We start from the raw sequence: 18,910 nt of genomic DNA on the forward strand, positions 1-18,910 counted from the left end.
AAAAAGTAAATATAATGTATTACAAAAAGTTACAGTATTTTATGAATTTATTTTCATTAATCTTTTTATGCTGTAACATTTCTCTTGTTAAAATTGTTTGGAATTATTTTAAATTAGGAAAGTCAATTCAAATGGTTATATGAATTTTTTCAAGACATAAAATAAATAATTTTGTATAAAACATGGAAAAAGAAAGTGACTGGGACACGGGAGACTTGCATAGGTATATAACCATACACCTAAAATTATTACTGTTCGACGTTCGTCCATTGTTCATTCTTTATTCATTCACAAATAAACTATAAATGAACAGTAATTTTGTGATTATTCATTCGTTGGTCAATAAAATCTAAATTTAGATAAATAATTTAGAATTTCTTAGGAAAAAAACTTAGAATGCTGTAACATCACATGGAGAACCATATAAAACTCAAGCAGCTTTTGCATTCAACCCTTTTTGTTTGAAACATCGCACATGCAGTTCCTGTTACCGAGTTGTATTCTGTTTTCTGGCTAATATCTCATACTTTTGGACACAAGGTGAAAATGCCATGGCCGATGCTTTCCGCGTTCAATGCCCTAGGACAGAGTTAAAAAATGCTGTATTTCTCAGAGTACGTGAAGACTGTAGCCATTCAAGGCAACGATCTATAGCTCAGTATTATCGGGGTCAGATACATCAGCGAATCTTACAAGCAATTGCCGGTTCCCGAGACTTTTCGTGAAAGGTAAAAGAAAGCAGCCCCCGCCGACCCCCCACTATTATTTATCATCCCTAAATCACTAAGTATAGATGAGGTAGATCTTGAATATACATTTGAAGGCCTAACTGAAATACATAAGAACTTGTTTATCTTATCATAACTAAAGTATGTTATATCGATCTTATTATAACCAAGTTTGTTACAGATCTGAGAGAAATGTTGCACAATGACTGATGAACAAGGCCGTAAGCAACTACAGCACTTTACCGACGAGCATCCTCTGGAACTCGTTGAGGAGGTGGAAATCGAAGTTAGTCCCCCTGTTAAATGCCTTGCGTGTGGGGAATATTGCTTGGGTCCTTGCTATCGCTGTGTCAGTCGCTGCGGCATCTTTCTTCACCAACCATGTGCTGAGTTCAAGTACCCAGACAAAATCTCAAATTGCCATGCTCACTCATGTTCTCTCGCCTTGCGTACTCGGCCAAATTACTTTATCTGCAACGATTGTGGCAAATGTATTCGGGGTATATGTTACCATTGTGAGCCTTGCGGAGTGTTTATTGATGTTGAATGCGCTCTATTGACCAGCCTAGAATCCGAAGACAAAAAGCAGATTAAGCATTTCAGCCATCCACATCCCTTTCGCGTTGAGGATTTAAGTGAAATTGACCAAGTTTATTGCTCTGCATGTAGGAAATACTGCGATGGACCAACCTATGTTTGCCGCAAATGTGAAATCTCACGCCACATACTCTGTGCTCAGTATTCTCCGAAGATCGATGACCCCCTTCACCTATCACACCCTCTATACCTTCATGAATCTGCAACCCAAGTAGGATCTCGGTGCTACTTATGCTGCAACCCTTGCGATGGCTTTTCTTACAGATGCAAAGTGTGTAATTTTAATTTGCATGTTGATAAATGCGTTGGAAAAGCTTCCGCTGTAAAATATGAAGGTCACGAACACCTTCTCTTGTTGGTCGAGAATATAGGAATTGAAGTTAATTGCAACGCCTGTGGCATGAGCTGTGGTAACGGGATACCGATCGAAAAAAAAAAGAGCTATGGTTCCTGGATACTCCGTTGTCCTCCCTGCAATTTCTGTCTCCATATTCAATGTGGCCCATTACCGTATACCATCAAAGATAAATGTCATTTAGACTCGCTCACCCTCGTGGAATCCCCGGTTGAAGACGAGTCAGACGACGAATTCTACTGCGATGCTTGTGAGATTGAAAGAGATCCACGATTACCCATTTATTGTTGCGGACCTTGCGGCCGATTTGTAGCCGAGATCTCTTGTGTAATCCCTGAGGTATGCTCATCTTTAGCTCTTTGGCTCAAAGCATCTTCCATCTTGATGCGACTTCATACATATTATTATGACGATGAAATATACATATGGAACACCAAGTACATAAATCAGTGAAATATGACGCATTGCCTAAACAAATTTTGGCCGATTAGTTAGTTTTTTATTCTTTTGAATAATTGATTCCTCTATTTCGTATATCATTATTAACCAATTAGATCTTTTATATTTTTAAATATTAAGATATTCTAACTGTGAATTTATATTTTTTCTAGAAAGCAGTTTTTGTTGTTTAAAAATTCATCTGATAGACTATCTTAGAAAAACCAGAGGATTTTAATTCAAGAATCAAAAGTATGATACATTGACATAGCTATCAATAAAACACACTTGGAAGCTACAAAAGAAATAAATAGGAAGCTATCAACAAAACATAGTGTTAAGGGCATAAAACTATCAGCATCCACAAAAGGATTGTCAAATGGGTCCCAACAATGATATCTACAGCTATGACTCCATGAGGTTATATCACTGGGTTGCTGTGTTGAGAAAAATGATTCAAAATCTTGATGGTTCTGTTGTGATCATTCCGTTATTTGAGTTCTTTGGCTGGTCTTTATGGATCTGTCGCATAGACAAGTGATTTTTGTGCAATAAAAAACGTGATTTTTGGCATTGATCTTTGGTGTCCTTTTCTTTTGGTGTCTTAAATGATATGGATTAGATTTTTGGCTGACCTTTGATCTTGCTAGCTAGATTAATTGTAGCCTGCGAAAGGGATTAGATTTAATTGTATGCGATCTAAGCCTTTCTTTGCAATCCTATCCCAACCCAAGATCTACACCCGTTTTGTACTTAATTGACAAAATATGCAATATCCATTTCATAAAACCTGTAAAAAGCATGGCCCAGACCTCATTTCCTTGTTCAGATTTGGCTATGAAGTGTGGGAAAACCCATGTTTGATCTCATGGGTTGATCAAGTTCTGATTATCTCATTTATTTGATGTCTTGATTTACAATTACCAGCTGGGAGAAAACCCAACTTTGGGACTCTCCAGTAATGGAAATAAATATTCCAAATGTCAACTTTGCTTGTTCAAGTTAAACAGAAGGAGGTGGAGCAAACAAACTGAAGTAGGCTATTGCAGTTATGGAAGTTGGTATCAAGTGATGGTGTGTAGATATCATATCAGCCCACCTTGACCTCTCGGTTTCTTTGTTAGAACCTGTAGATATCATGTTACCACAATGGAACTAACGATAGTCAGTACCTCTTGTTTGATTGTATTTCCTCTTGGACTACAAGACCGCTATTTGGTTACTTTCAAGTATTTTATGGCTGTATAACTTTCTATTTACTTTTGTTGTGTGCTAACAATCATTTGAGTCTGATTGTATATAATGGCCAGATGCGGAGTGTGGAACAATTTTCTTAAATGCTAGAGATTTACATCGTAATTTATCTGGAATTGATTTGATATGAAGTTGTTTGTTGCCCAGCAAAGAGACTAATTCTTGTTTCTTTTTTCTTTCTTTCTTTTAGAATGATATAGGAATATGCAGCATGATTTCACTCGTGTTCATTTCTTCTAAATAACAATGTATATTTAAATGGAATAGAGATGGTTTTGGGGAGCTTGTCATATGGTGATTTTGAGAAGTGGCTATCTAACAAAAAAGGTGAGTTTTCTAGTCAAATGTAGCTAAAAAAGAGCTAGTTCATTAGAAATACTCTCACACCCCCAATGACCCAAAATTATATATGCTTTATCAAATTAGTCGCACACGGGACAACTACATGATGCGGACTTCGCATCTCAAAATGCATACACATAACTTTTATAAAAGTTTTTAAGAGATTGAGATTGTTCAACTAGAATTGCATGCTTGTCTTGCTTATTACTCTTGACATAACGTTGGTTTGGCTGTCATCAGGTTATTAGGTGGCTAACGGGAGAATATGGGGATGTGGAGTTGAGCATGCCTGATGGAAGAATTGCTGGAAAAGTAGTTAAGAAAAACCTGCCACAAGTAATGCGGGAAATAGAAGATGCGCAATTAATCAAATACAAACCAGAGCTCAACGATGATTCTCTGACCCTCAAGAGTATATGGGAGTATGTGAGTAAGACGAGGCAAAATGATGAGGCAGAAGCGAGCAAAAAAGATAGCGATCAGTCTGGTTTATTAATCTTGCATCACATATTAAACCGTCTGAGTGAAGATGAGTCTAAGGAATTGAGAAATGTTTTAGCGACTGAAGAAACCGAAATAAGTAGTGACGCACAGAACTCGTCTCGTGGTTCCTTCTTTTTGGACGAAAAATATATAGCATTTGAGAAAAAGCTTGATTCCTTGCCCGGGGATACTAGGGATTTTTGGAACAAAGAGGAGGAGATGGTTAATGTGATGGAATACTCGGTGCCTCGGAGCTTGGTCCCAATCCTAGAAAGCTTGTTTGACAAACATGGGGATGTTAGTGTTGATACCAATCTATCTCCTGGGGTAAAGATATTTCTCTTCGTCATATTGTGTGGGACTCTAAGCAGCATGTACGACACCAGGGTTTTGGACATCTCAGAAGATCTACTAATGAATTGGTGGAACTACTTGAAAGCCTTGAAATCTGCTGGGTTCAAAATTCAGTTTGCCATTGATCATTTGAAGAGAGTGGCGCGTGCTTACTTTGGACTTCAGCTTCAAGCACAAGTATCCAATACCCTTTCCCAACTTCAAAGGGATATCCCCAAGTATTCTGAGGAAGTAGAGGAACTTACCAAAAAATTAGAGCATCTCAGGTCCGAATTGAAGCGTTTAGAATCTGAAGACTCTGGGAGAAAATCAAGCTTAATTGAGGAGTGCTTGAGCGATGCCTCCAAATTAAGGTGGAGGAAGGCTGGTGAGGGTCTTAAGCTTAAACCGGCCCTAGTCCTAGAAAATCTGTGATAACTCTGCTTTCTTCTTTAAGTGAGAGACTATTTCTTTATGATTCACAAACAGTTTGTTATTATTCACTACTATTTACATATCATCTATGGTCAGCATTCAAACGTAACCTTAGTCTAAGTTTGAGAAATTATATATGGTCATATATTATGTTGTTGTAGTACTTCTTGAGTGCGACAGAGCTTTGAAAATGTAGAAGACTAGTTGTCAAATACCCCTCCAATATGAATTTTGTCCGGTTTGGATACATTGAGGGATTTTAACTCATTTTATTTAATCATTATAAATTTTTTAAATTTTATACAAAATATAATAAATAATTTAAATTTTTTAAATTTTAAAATAATAATATTAAAAGATACTATTCTAGTAATATTTTATTTAATTTTTAACTTTCTTCTTAATTCATCTCAGGCACCGTAAACACATAACTTTGGGAGGGAAGAATTATGGTTAACAATTTTTTGTACATTTCGATAATTCGACATAAAAGTAGTGAGATATATATGTGATCGTTCTCCGATTGCAAAAAAATGACTCGGATTGAGCTGAGGAGGCCGAAGGGAAACAACGCCATTTAATTATGAGCTTGGCCTGAATTCAATCCAGTTTTTTATAAATCTTTTTCTTCCATGGATAAAAAACCTGGGTGTCGAGGCCAACGATTAATTAAATATAACACGCTTCAGGCAACAAATAATCAGTGTTAATTTTCCTTTTTAAGTACTGATGGTTCTCAAGAGAAGCTTTTTAGAGAACCTTAGATTTGATATCCAACCTAATTTTGATTTGCTCTCCCGACAGTAACTTACGAGGGTTTCGAGGGCCATTTGCGACATCGAGATGAGATGGTTGGACTCGGACCGTGGGAAATCGTTAGTAATTAATATAAGGGGGTCAGTCAGTGAGTGGATGCCCCGAGTCAGTCCCACGGTCTGGGCCCAGATATCCTCCAGGTATCTTAGACTGTAGCTTTTGGAAAGATTGGGCCTTTTGGATTATTAAAACGAATATCTTGCCTTTTACTTTTTATAAATATATAAGTAATATCTTGCCTGCCTTTGCTTAGCGGGGAAGGTCTGTATATATATTTATGTATCATGGAAGGGTTGATGGTTCATCAACATCAATGTATGCGTGATTCGTAATGATTCTTTGTTTTATTTTAAGCTTTAGGCTTTGTCCGATTTGAGTTTTTAATATGTTATTTTGCCTAATAAATACTAAACTCCTTTGAAGGCATTTGGCATCTTAAACGTGGAATGTAGATATACAAAAAGTAACACGATTTTGGGTCATACGAGGGAGGCATTGGGGGCATAACTACTTTAAAATGTCTTCATACAGACCAGAGTCCGTCACATACGCTGCTTTTTTAGTATGCATGTTTCAAAACTTTGGTAGTGAGAAAGAGGAAAAGTGATGGGCTTTTGCTTTTGTTTGGCCTTCGATTCTAAAGATTCATACCTAACACGTTAAAAGGAGGAAAGATCGATGAAAAGAAAAAAAAATCTACCGAAAAGCGCACGCACGAGTAAAAAAAAAAAGGTATGAAAGTGGGTGGAATTGGATAATAAGCTCCAAAGAAAGTCGAGATTTCTTCATGTATACAATTTGTGGATCTCACCATTCTCAACCATTCGTGCTTATAAACTAATAATTAGACCCAAAGGAACATACAAAGCAGCTTTTAATAACCGAAAGAGAAGTACTTTAATTACAAGATTTCACAAAAGTAAACTTGCAAATTAACATTGATCGATGTGATATATCAAGTTGTAAAGTTATTTTTATTGTAAGTAAATGTAACGTATCACATGAAGTCACTTTAGTTTATAAATTTATTTTAATAAAATATTTTTGTAATTATAGCATCTCTCCAACAAAAAAATTATATATATTTCATTGTGGAAGTGTAGGTGAAGGCCACCACTGCGTTGGATTGTAGACAAAGACGAGCAAGATTCAGGTAAACAAGAGAAATGCTTAATCTGCAAATATATATGCTTAAATTTAAAAGTTCCTAATAAGCAAAGATTTCAGTTAAGAGGAAAGAAGATTTGTTAGTCTGCAAAGGAAAGGAAAGAAAGAGAGATGAAAGTGAAACAGCACCATAGATAGGTCCCCACTATGTAGTAGGGCACAGCAGCGGACAGAGGATGAGGATTCCAAGAATATGGTGCGTGCAAGGAAGTAGTGCCTTGCAAACAAGGCCAACTTTAAAATGGTCCCTGCAGTCAACAAAATTGGTGTTGAACACCAGACAGGCGCCGCTGTTGAGGCAAGGCAACTTTTTAATCGACCAACTGTTTTTTTAAGTGTACGATAATAGAGCAGAGGTAAATTTGATTTTTGCTACATTGGAGGCCTAAAGGTCACTTGAACTGTGCATACTTAACAACCATATCTTCATCTTTTAAGGGTGTCAGGTTTTATATTTTAATAAACACATCACTCGCATATTACCACTTTAATAAAGCATTTAGAGTGCACTCAGCCATCATCATCACATTAGATAACAAAGTTACAAAACCCCAACAGTTGTGGGCAAGGGAACAATGCGAGGGATGCATGGGTTTTCTCATCCAAATAAATTAAACCAACTTGAAATAAATAAAGCATAATATTATATCCGGACAAAAGAAGTAATTGTATGTTTGTCTCGCTGTTCGAGAGCACATTCATTCATCCAAGTAGCGTAGTACCACTCGTACACATTAACAAATCAGCGTCCCGAGCTTCAAGATGGCCAATCATATAGATAATGCATCGGGATGAACACCAAACTAGTAAGATAATATGAAATCATGAAAATTTAGACCAGAAATTGAAAAGACAGACAATCACATTATGCAAAAAGCACTCGTGTCAGGAGCAAAATACTAATATTTCAGGACCATTCCACATCAAAACAGGATATACTTCTCAATCGTTTGATAAAGAAAAAGAAGCTAATTCCATCCTAAAATCTAGCAAATATCATTAGCATAGAGATAGTTCAGCAATAGTCAGATTCACAACCTACAAAATTATAGGTGAACAATGCATGATTAATATAAAGTCAAGCTTCAAACAGAAATACTACAAATGCCATCCATTAAAACAAATCCACAAAACCTACTGCACCTCCAGAGGAAGGTAACACAGAACCCAACGGCCGCTGCCAGAGGTTGAAGCAGACATGCTACATTTGTTCTCACTTCTTCTCCTTGTTATAACAGGAAAGAGGGGGAACTCAGTTCCATTCCACTCAAAGCAATCACTCTTTGCTCATAACATGCAGTCTGTTCTGGCAGGCAACCTCCTGAAGAAATTTATCGGTACTGAAGGAAGCTTATGCCGAAACCTTGGATGTCTCAAAATAAAAAATCCTGTGACAAGGGCCACAACTTGGAATGGTGTAACATAGAGTACAATAGCAGCAACCAGACAGAAAATCACAAACAGAGCTGTTGCTCTTGGATCTCGCCAGCTCAATAGAGATTGTAGCCTCTCTCCTTGAGTAGCTAAGTCACCAACTACAGTCTGAATCTTCCCAGCAATACTTCTCAACCGATCATATCGCATCCTTACTATGTCAGAAGGCCGGGTAGTTGGAAATGTATCAAATTCTTCATCAAGTTCATCAGGATGTGCAGAATCGGCATGAGAAAGGCGAGTGTCCATGTGAGGAGGATGTCTTGGCCTCCATCTATAATACCAAACCCCAATCAAGAACAGGTAGAGGAAAATTGTAGGTAAGATGAGCTCAGGGTACATGACCAGTATTATAAACAAAATGTGAATCAATACAGTTGTGATGGGGTTTTTCCAGTGGCAAATCTGGTCAAACCATTTTCCCACAGCGATTAACCCACCAAAAACTCCCATAATCCTGAAAAAGTTTGCTTTGCTCCTCCTCATACTCCACATGTTCCCGCCAACATCCAACATATACTCAACCACCTCTTTCCTCAGAGGTGGCTCAGCCCGGCTCAACCTCATTGATACGATTTGAGTTGCCTGATGTCTCAAGTTATCAAGCTGGCTAACGGTTAATGGATGAAGATAGTGCATTTTAGGCAAAATTGGATGTGAATACATGTGCATCATATTAAGCAAAGAGGAGCAAGTGAACCTCACAGCCAAATGAATTTCACCCATCTTCTTCACCCCATTGGGGTGTAGAACCAAAAGAGGATATGAGTGTGTATAAACCCGATCGGTTTCAAGGGTGGAGAGACGAATCCTTACCTTCCCAATTCTTAAATCCTTGGCCCCTACAGCCTTATCTCCACCATGCAAGTGACAGTTATCAAACACCCCAATTGTTATGACCGTACAAGGATCGTATACCTCCCATGTATACTGCTCATTCCACCTGGGTGTGAAGCTGTCAATGATCGTCCTTGTCCTAACCCACTTCTGGCTATATTTTGCCACACAATAGGCATCTGTTGTTCCACGACCATCTTTTGTCTTCATCGGCATCAGCCCCTGAGCATTTAGAATTCCGAGTTCCAGTACCCCAATGCTGGGCTTCCACAACTGTTTTGCCGTCGGACGAAGGTCACTGCTATAGTGCGTTGATTCATCCAGGACGTGATAACCACCTTCCAAGCAGATCCTCATATGAATCCTGCTGGAAAATTTGGTTTCCTTCTTCTTCTCCCCCTCTACAATGACATGCTTTTCAAGATTATGCCACCTAGTGTTGACAGGTCTATGATCCAACCTCCTATCAACATACTGCAAAGGAATTGCGCATTTCCCCAGAACTTCATCCTTGTTAGATGCAACTCTCTCTTCTACACTCAAAATCAAGGGTTCCTCAAATGGCTCTGCTGCTACAAACATTAAATCCTCATTCCACATAGGATTGATAGTCCTGCTTTGAGAAACTCTGGTTCTTAAAACCTGGTTTCCCAAAGTAGCCTTGACAAAAACTTCGGGGAACCTACCCTTATCACTCGGCAGCAAGTCCTGAGCTTCAATTACATTGACCCTCAAATACCAAAGCTTAGGAGAGAGGTATACCTTTGATCGCATACTAGAAAGACCATCAGTTCCCCCAACTCCCGCTGCATCTGAATTCCAAGCTTCAGAAAATGCTTCATCAGCTTGCGTACCCATCCAAACAGCCAGCATCAGCTCCCCCCTGACCTTATCCCCCTTCTTATCATCCAATCTATACCACTGAGGCGCTAAAGGACTATCCGGGGGAACCCTTCTTGGAACCTCATTCAGATCAAAGAAAACCCGACCAATGAAATCATCCTTCACCAAATCATGATCCTTCACAGTAACCTCAAGCACTGAAGCCTGAAGCCGGTCTTTCGAGAAAGCAAACACCTGGTTCCACTCAGGATTCGACTTCTTCTCAAAGTGCCGAGTCGTACCCTTGTAGTTTCCGAGCCTTACTTCCACGTATGGGTCACAACTACCGGTGGCATCTTTTGCAGGCAAGTCCTTGGCCTTCACAACACGCACATAGAGATACTGCATCTGTTCAACGAGGTCATAGGTGCTTGTGTGCTTATCACCAGTGACCTTTCCCCCTCCGAGATGGGGATTGGTCTCCTTCAACAAAAAGTCTTCTGGTGGAGGCCTCTGCATCTTCTGGCTTCAAAGTAGACTCCCAAATCTAAAGGACTCTAGTTGAAGAGCTTGACGTTATAGAATAAGTATCTTCGTCCTTTTTAATTCAAACGTTACCAGAAACCTAAAACATCGGAAGAAACAGAGTCAAGTAGCCGTTACCAGAAACAAGGTACCTAAACATTCGGAAAACTCAAAAATACGATAATAACCAAAATTACCATTTGAAGGGCAAAAAGAAAAAGTGAAAAATTCAAAGCAAAACCACACCAGGGTGATAAGAGAGAAAAATAAAAGCGAAAAAGCGAAGGCTGCTGAAGATTATATTTTAAGAACGACAGTTGATGCAAAAGCAAAACCAAAAGTGGTCACTGAGAAACCCAGATCTTTTGGTAGAAAACGTTTTGATGATTTAAGGGTCGAGAATGACCTTAGGAACGTCAGATCTAAATACTTGAAGCCTATTAGAAACCAAACCAGAAATAAACAGAGTCACGAACCACGAATAGTGCAATCATACTGCTAGATCAGAGTGCAGAGAAAAGAGACATTCCAATGCATTATTGGGTTGCCGAGAACACCCGGGAATATGTCGGCAAAGAAAATGTAGGAAAATAAATAAATAAAAATGCCCGCGCGAATCCTCCTTTCATTAAATTCGGGCCCTTAGAAAAGGAAAACACCCATCAGAGTCAAACTTAACCATCTGTCTCGGTTGCTTATATTATTTACTACCAAGAAAAAAGTAACTTTGGACATACCATCATGCTCGCAAATGTAGTATGTGCATTTCCTGAACTTTCTCGGCAACCAAACATGGCCTATAAAATGCTTGGTAAAATGAAAAGGGTTAGTACTTAGTAACGAGACCTCAAAGAAAACAAAAGGCTTCTCGGTATTACCTTGAAGGTAGAGGAGGATTACCGAAACCCTAGACCAATAGCTGAAACGTGGTTCGTCGTCTGCCCGAAGCAAACGGAAATAGGGCTCGCGGCTCGCCTTTTTTGGGTAGCAGTAAAATCAAAGAGAGAAGTGTGAGGACTTACCGAGATAGAGAGAGGGAGGAGCGTAGAGAGAGAGAAAGTGAGAGATCGCTTTGGCTTTTGGGGGTTGTGGGATCTGATGAATATGCGAGTATACAGAGAGGTTCGACCGGTGCGTACGTGAGAGTGAGAGAGAGAGAGAGAGAGAGAGAGAGAGACTGTTGCTGTAGTGTAGGGGCCGGGGGTTGGAATTGGGACCCGGGTCAAGCGTGCATGGGGCTACTGTCGGAGCTTGCACGTGCGACGACGAACGTTGTTTGTTTCTACCTTCTGCCACACCCGAGGCAGCGTGTTTGGTTTATACGGATTAGATATATATATATATATATAAGTTGCGTTTTAATTATTGATTTTCGAATGAAATTTAAGGATAAACTATTAAATTGATAATTTAAAAAAAAAAACTATTAGATTGATAATAAATTTTGTAAGATGTTACTTTTTCTATATCATTTTTATTTCAAATATTTTTTTCCCATTTGAACAGATTCAAGCACAATATATAAACCCATTAAAATATTTATTAAAAAATTAATATTGTGGAATCTACAACTTTTGAATTGGATAAAATATGTAAATTTAAAAACTATAAAAAAAAATTCTGATTTTCCACGTGGGCCTGTTATTGTCGACAATGTCGAGTCATTTACCGTATTTTGCCGCCGATTTTACCCCTTCACTTTATAGCATGTTAAACATGATGGATTGATTTGGCCATATCGTGTAAAGCCAAAGGGTTGGGTGTGTGACAGGTTGGGAGCTGCTTTTGGCGGATTATTAAATTTATTATTATTATCTATATGGTGGAGAACATTACATATCATCTTGGAATTATGTTAGGTAACGCAGTCAAGCAACACGTCATGAAAACAAAATATATAATTGGTCTAACAATATTAAAAATTAAAAACTACATTCCAACATTTTTTACAAATTAGAGCTGGACTGGAAATAAATAACTAAAGAACTGGACAGCTTGATGTAACCCCAGTATCCACTTTCGTGGTGGTTATGATTTTAATATACCCCTCCTCCCTATTTGAAGGAGCGTCTTTGAATTTTCTATTTTGTGGAACGATCCAAAGACTTTAACGTTGGTTCTACAGTCTACTTCGACTTTATAATATATTTGCCGAGATATTTATTTGTGATTAATTATTTAATTTATTTATGATAAAAAATAATTATTTTTTATTAAAATGAATGCATATTTTTTATTATTTCAGAAAAAATAAACTGTTTTCAATTATGTTTACAATACTACAGTTCTTCTATACCATAGTTGTCGTTTCGCCGTTTCCGGTGGTTCTGGACTCTGTACATTCCAATTCGAACATGCGCAATTGGGTACTTTCCCCTCGTCTGGCCGACACTTGCCTCCAGCAGAATTATTAGAGCAAGATCGCCTTTGTGCGGACGTGCACGTGGCTTTCTTGGAGCACGGTTACATGGAAAATAGAAGAGGTGAGGGGTGATAAGAGTATATTCATGTACGAAGACAAAAGGACTTGTCCTTTGCATGTGTCTTTCGTGGTCAGATATTCCTTGCTTTGCTTTCGTTGGACAACATCGACGTAGCTTGAATGAATAATCCCAATTAGGGGTGTAACCGGTCCGGTCCGGTCCGGTTTTGGATAAAATCTAGGATCGAACCGGTATGTACCGGTTTTATATTTTTCAAAACCGATTACGCACCGGTTACCCTCCTAAACCGGTACTTCCGGTTTTACCGGTTTCCGGTCCGGTCCGGTCCGGTTTTCCGGTTTTTTAAAAATATAAATTTCACAATTTGTCATTAAAAATTTGTTTATAAAAAAAAAAAAAATGATTTAAAAAAAACTGTTTTATACTTTTATTAATATATTAGACTATATAATAGTATTAATATTAGACTATTGGTATAGTTATAAGTTATATATTAGTATTAGTTATAAACTTTTAGTGATTTAGTATTAACATTTTATGTAATAATTTATAAATTATAATAAGAAATTATTTCATATATGAATATATATGTTATATATAAAATTTCACATAAAAATTTATAATTATACATTATATATAAAACTTATATATAAAAATATTATTTTTTATTTTTTTTTAATCAATCGGTCCGGTCCGGTCCAAAAAATTCCGGAACCGGAACCGGCCGGTTTTTACGTTTTAAAAACCGGTTCCGGACCGGACCGGTTCAAAACCGGTAAAACCGGTCCGGTTCGGTCCGGTCCGGTCCGATTTTCCGGTTTTTCAGTTTGAGTTTACACCCCTAATCCCAATCGATAAATGATATGTAAAAACGCATAGACGGGCCGGGCCCTCCATTTACTTCGAAAAGGACTCGACGCAATAGATAGAACTTTTGCTAGTATTATTATTTTAAAATAAATAAATATATTAAAAATTATCCCTGGTATCAATAAACTCTTGAATGATTAGTTTTTTTTTAAGTAAAAAATTAATAATAAAAAATAGAGAATTGTAATATATATATATATATAGTAACTTCAAAACAGATTTTTAATATTTTTATAGACTTGGTACTGTCTCTAGAAGTGAAAACTCCATAATGCAAAAAAATATATATATATTTAAAAACTCAATTAAAGGAAATTAATTTAAAACAAAAAAAAAAAAAAAAAACTGGAAGAATCTACGTTCTTAATTTTGTGAATATCCTTGACATCTTTCTGGTAATAAAAAGTGAAAAAGAAAAAAGAATCATAAGCATGGAGATGTCTTTTCGAGTATTCATAATTCATTGGAGGAATCTTCAAATGCATGTTTGGTTAGATATACAATTATGGGTACTTTGCATCTACAAATTAGAAGGGTGGGTGTCAGTTGTGGTGATCCCACCTTGTTCTTTTCCTCTCATAATTCGTCCACGCTCTGATCCCTTTGATTGCTAATTTTGCAGCTCCGATTTATTTTTAAATGAATCATTTTGGACTTTAGAACAATGCGCATGATCACGACTGTCTGATCTTAATCTCTGACTTTTGTTTTTCAGAAAAAACAAGAAAAAGGAAAAAATAAAATATGGTAGCACGTGGTTGTCACCTTTATTGGCCCAATTATTAAGGCTATGGAATATCGATAAAGTTAAAGTACCAATGGATTGCTTCCAATCTCCACTTAATCAATGTTTAGACGTGGTTAGTAGAAGAGACTTCATACACACTACAAGAATATAGGATTTTTGCGATTAAATAATTTATGATCCAGAGAAATCGACGCTAAAATTCATCTTTTATGACAAATTTTACCTCGTCTCAACTTTCTGTTGCTAATGGTGGAATTTGAATAAGTGAACATTTGTATTTATTTTTGGGGCGATAATAAAGTCCCTTTGCGGCATTTTATGGTCACCGCAAAAATAAAACATATCTCATTTTCCTTATTTAGTCTTTTGCAGCATGGCATTGGTCTTTTTACGATGATATAAAACCGTCACAAAAGCATCATTTAAAACCTAAAGCATTTCTCTCCTTACTTTTTCTTTCCCAACCACATCACTCTCTCTATTAAGCCTGATACTCTCTTTCTCTTCTCTGAGTTTTTTGTCGCCCATCCCATCGTTGTCCGCCTACTATCATGATGTCGCCACCTCTCTTAGCTGGTGAGTCTCTCTCTCCTCTTCTCTCTATCTGTTTGTGCATGTCTGTCTGTCTCTCTCTCTCTCTCTCTATAACTCACTCGAATGCGCTCTCTCCCCCTCCATGATTAGGTTGCCCCACCATCATGATGTCATAGCCCAAGGTATTCCGCATTCTGCTCCCTTCGATCTCCATTATAGTAAGCTCTATTCCTTTCTCTTTTATCTCTCTCACTTCATATGTTTCCTCAATTTCCCTTTTCTCTTGCCATTTCCTATGTTTTTCCCCAACAAAGCTCCATCATCTTCAATTTTCGTATCGAAACCAGGCCTGTCTCATTCCTCGTTCTCTATACTTTGGATGGTCTCGGGCTTTCGATTTTGCTAGATTTTGGGGTAAGTTCGTAACCTTAACCTTTTGTTGTAATTGTAGAACTTGTAATTTGGACTCATTTTCTTTGGTTCTCAATATTTTTCCTAATTTTAAATTATTAAGACTCCAAACCTTTTTATTATTTTATATTTTGGATACCTAGCAAAGGTTGCTAAAACTACAAGATTATAAGAATTTGGCATAATAGTGAGCATATGTTGTCCGGGTCCTTACAAGTTCCATTGCATGTTGTAATATAGGACTCTCAACTTATCTATAAAGCTGTAATCTATTTTTTTCGAATTGGTTATTTTAAATTACCAATTTAGGGAATATTTTTGGTTTCTACTATTTAGATACTGTAAAATCTCCAATTGGATGTTGACATAATGTGTGTCGGTTGTGTTAACATGATGTTCTGGTGTTTTGGAGTCATGGTCTGATATGGTTGTTCCAAAACAATTTAAGACTTTTCCAAAACTTTCCAAGTCTCTCTTTGGATTTTGAACATTTATAACTTTAGTGATTCTAATATAATCTTACCTTAATGGCAGGTCAAGTTATTTATGAGAAGTATATTTTGGAATATAAAAGAGATTGTCTTGAAATGCATGTTGGGTTTGTGATCTCTCTCTATCTCCACATTTATTTAATGTAAGTTATTAAAAAACTCAATTTTTCTAAAACGAGAGTAGAACGTCATAAATAGCCAAAAGTTAGGATATGATCTAAGAGCCACTCTAGGAACCAGATACCTAATTAGTTGAAATTTCTACCACATCCTTAGTCTTTACACGCTTCTATCAAATGTGTTTATTCACATTCTATAAGAAACAATTTGCAAATGTATTAAGCAAATGATTGGATATTTTTTCCATATTCTACGATTGAACATTCCCAGATTCACATCCCATCTGCAGTGTTCATTTTAACATCTAAGTCTCGGGTTAAGAAATGTACTGTAATTTAGCATTGCTCTTTCTTAATAATAATATAATTTTCAATATTTGATTGTTAATAATGTAATTTATTATGAATTTCCAAGATTCATTATCATTTTCAAAATGGTTTTATGTTGATTTCTATTATATTTTCTACTTTTCCTAAAAATCTCTTTGTTGTCTAGGTACACTACTTTTATATTTGTTGTTGTTCTTTGCGTGCATTAGTTTGATACTTTGTTACCTCTGAATTTTCACCTTGGTAAATGTCAACTATAATGATTTGGATTGTGCTTATAACACATGATCTAAGCTATTAACTTCGTACTCTTGACTCTTGCAGAAATTGGACTTGCTCCTACTATAATGTTGAGCAAGTAATACCATCAATTATTTACATCTATTGCCAACTTCTAGAGTGATTGTTCTTCTAACAATGTTGAATCTTTAACCTCATGTTTGTGTTTTTCTTTAAACTTGTTTTCTATCGCTAAAACATACAATTTTTCTCTTTTTATCACAATATTGGTGTTTTTGTTTCCTTGCCACCTATTGAGTACTTATTGTTTTTGCATTTGACGAGTAAGTGATTGCAAAGCCACTTGTTTCCCCTCTACTTTTGTGATACGTGACTTCTTAAAGTCCATGTTCTTATGATACATGTGCTAGTGCAAGTAATCTTTGATGGTATTTGATTAGCACATTCATTTGTAATTTTGAGTTTTGACCATCCTGTGCAAACAGAGACCCATTATCTGGGTAGTTTCTTCCCTCTTGCCAATTGTAGGTGGAGTGGCTTTGGCATCTTTCACTGAGGCCTTTTTCAATTGTACATGTAAATGAGATTTTTTGTTAGTTCTTAGTTTTTTGCCATGTATACATATTTATGCTATCAAGTGTTTTATGCTTCTTGAGTTTAATTAGATTAACATTTCATGTACATGCTTCTTTCTTTCCCCCTTTCATTTGAGAACATATCTTTAAAACTTTTTTGTTTTATAATCATTTGAGGATGACATCAAATATTTTTGCAAGAACATGCCACAGAGATTTCTATAAGTATTTTGGACTTGATAATACATGCTTATAGGTTTTGTACTTTGATGTGCCTTGAGAAATCTAAAGTTGCACACTTAGGCCTCTTTTGTTTTCAAAAAACATCTCATCTCATCTCATCTTATCTAATCATTACAACTTTCTCAACTTCCAATAAAAAATAAAATAAACAATTCAACTTTTTCAAATTTCAAAACAAAAATAATATTAAAAAATATATTATAACACAATTTTTTATTCAATTTTTTTAACTTTAATCTCAACTTATCTCATCTCATCTCATTTCATTTCTTATATGAAAACAAACGAGCCATAGAAAATAATGTAATTGCTAATTTGTGAATTGTAATATAATGTAATTGCTTAGAATATAAAATAAACACATTGTGTAAATGCTTTATGAATTGTAATATAGTGTAAAATGTGTATTTTTATTTATTTTTTTAATACTATTTTTTATGATTTTGTAACACTATTTTCGACGATCTTGAATCGTTTGAATAATTTTTTTTTGTCCCAACCACTTATTTGCTGCAACAAGAATCACAGCAAATATCTATTTGCAATCACACAAATTTGTACAACATTCACGATAAAATGTATGACATTATGGTAAAAAATTATTATTTACAACGATTATAATGCTACAAGTAAACATTGACGACTATTAATAATTGGTGGTCGCAAATGAGTATTTGCTACAGTATAATTGCAGCAAACAAGAATTTGAGAACAAATATCAATAATATAATTAACATTTTCCAGCAATAAAAAAATTGCTGGGAAAATTTATAGTGGCAATAATTAATCATGGTTGGCTTTTCTTGTGACGACATTTGAGACTGTTTGCAGCAATATAGAACGCCATAATGATACATAATTTTTGTGACACTTTTTGTTTCGCTGTTAAAACTTTTTGAGACAGATTAGTACCAACCATCTAACTTTGAAAGTGCTTGGATGCCAAAATCTATTTATAGCGCAAAAATTGCTATATGCTGTGGTGACTTTGGGTACAAAAATGAAACTTGACTAATTTGGCATGATATGATGACGACGAGTTAACTATTGTTATAAGCCCTTCCTTTAACAACATGTTATTTAGAATTACAAAGTTAGCATAAAAGCGAAATTATTATATATAGATAATTTACCATAAGTTTTGTTTAGATCGATGCTATGCATTATAGGTTAGTGTATTCGAAAATCATGACATGGTGATAATTTTGTGGTAAGAATTAAGAAAGAATAAATTTATGTCAATTTATAAATTTATTTTTATGAGATATATTCGTGGCTGTAATACTTGAAAACCATAAATTAGTACGATACATTAGATCCTAAATTTGCATTGAGCAGA

At 36.1% G+C, this 18,910-nt stretch overlaps 2 protein-coding genes across 4 annotated transcripts; one reads left to right on the forward strand and one right to left on the reverse strand.

Moving 5' to 3' along the window:
• Positions 1-450: 450 nt before the first annotated feature.
• Positions 451-5,037, forward strand: LOC109020994. Its single transcript, XM_019003533.2, has 3 exons — positions 451-728; positions 910-2,019; positions 3,955-5,037. The coding sequence occupies exons 2-3, from the start codon at positions 931-933 to the stop codon at positions 4,963-4,965; spliced, it is 2,100 nt and encodes a 699-aa protein (XP_018859078.1). The 5' UTR covers positions 451-728; positions 910-930; the 3' UTR covers positions 4,966-5,037.
• A 2,796-nt stretch (positions 5,038-7,833) lies between these two features.
• On the reverse strand, positions 7,834-11,723 carry LOC118349861 (FT-interacting protein 3-like). 3 transcript variants are annotated; one of them, XM_035695665.1, is made up of 3 exons: positions 11,445-11,723; positions 11,304-11,363; positions 7,834-10,666 (listed from the first exon to the last, which is right to left on the reverse strand). In XM_035695665.1, the coding sequence occupies exon 3, from the start codon at positions 10,558-10,560 to the stop codon at positions 8,236-8,238; it is 2,325 nt and encodes a 774-aa protein (XP_035551558.1). In that variant the 5' UTR covers positions 10,561-10,666; positions 11,304-11,363; positions 11,445-11,723; the 3' UTR covers positions 7,834-8,235. The 3 variants fall into 3 exon arrangements, with proteins under 3 accessions (XP_035551558.1, XP_035551559.1, XP_035551560.1); XM_035695666.1 differs by having other exon boundaries at positions 11,304-11,373; XM_035695667.1 differs by lacking the exons at positions 11,304-11,363; positions 11,445-11,723 and adding an exon at positions 11,043-11,127.
• Positions 11,724-18,910: the final 7,187 nt, after the last annotated feature.

Source organism: Juglans regia, chromosome 11, assembly GCF_001411555.2.
Source record: "Juglans regia cultivar Chandler chromosome 11, Walnut 2.0, whole genome shotgun sequence".
Lineage (NCBI taxonomy): Eukaryota > Viridiplantae > Streptophyta > Magnoliopsida > Fagales > Juglandaceae > Juglans > Juglans regia.

Bases quoted from the DNA above. Each gene is read 5' to 3' on its own strand.
- LOC109020994 (XM_019003533.2), top strand. From the start codon at position 931: ATGACTGATGAACAAGGCCGTAAGCAACTACAGCACTTTACCGACGAG. The intron at 2,020-3,954 runs GTATGCTCATCT...GGCTGTCATCAG, and splicing joins TCTCTTGTGTAATCCCTGAG to GTTATTAGGTGGCTAACGGG.
- LOC118349861 (XM_035695665.1), bottom strand. From the start codon at position 10,560: ATGCAGAGGCCTCCACCAGAAGACTTTTTGTTGAAGGAGACCAATCCC.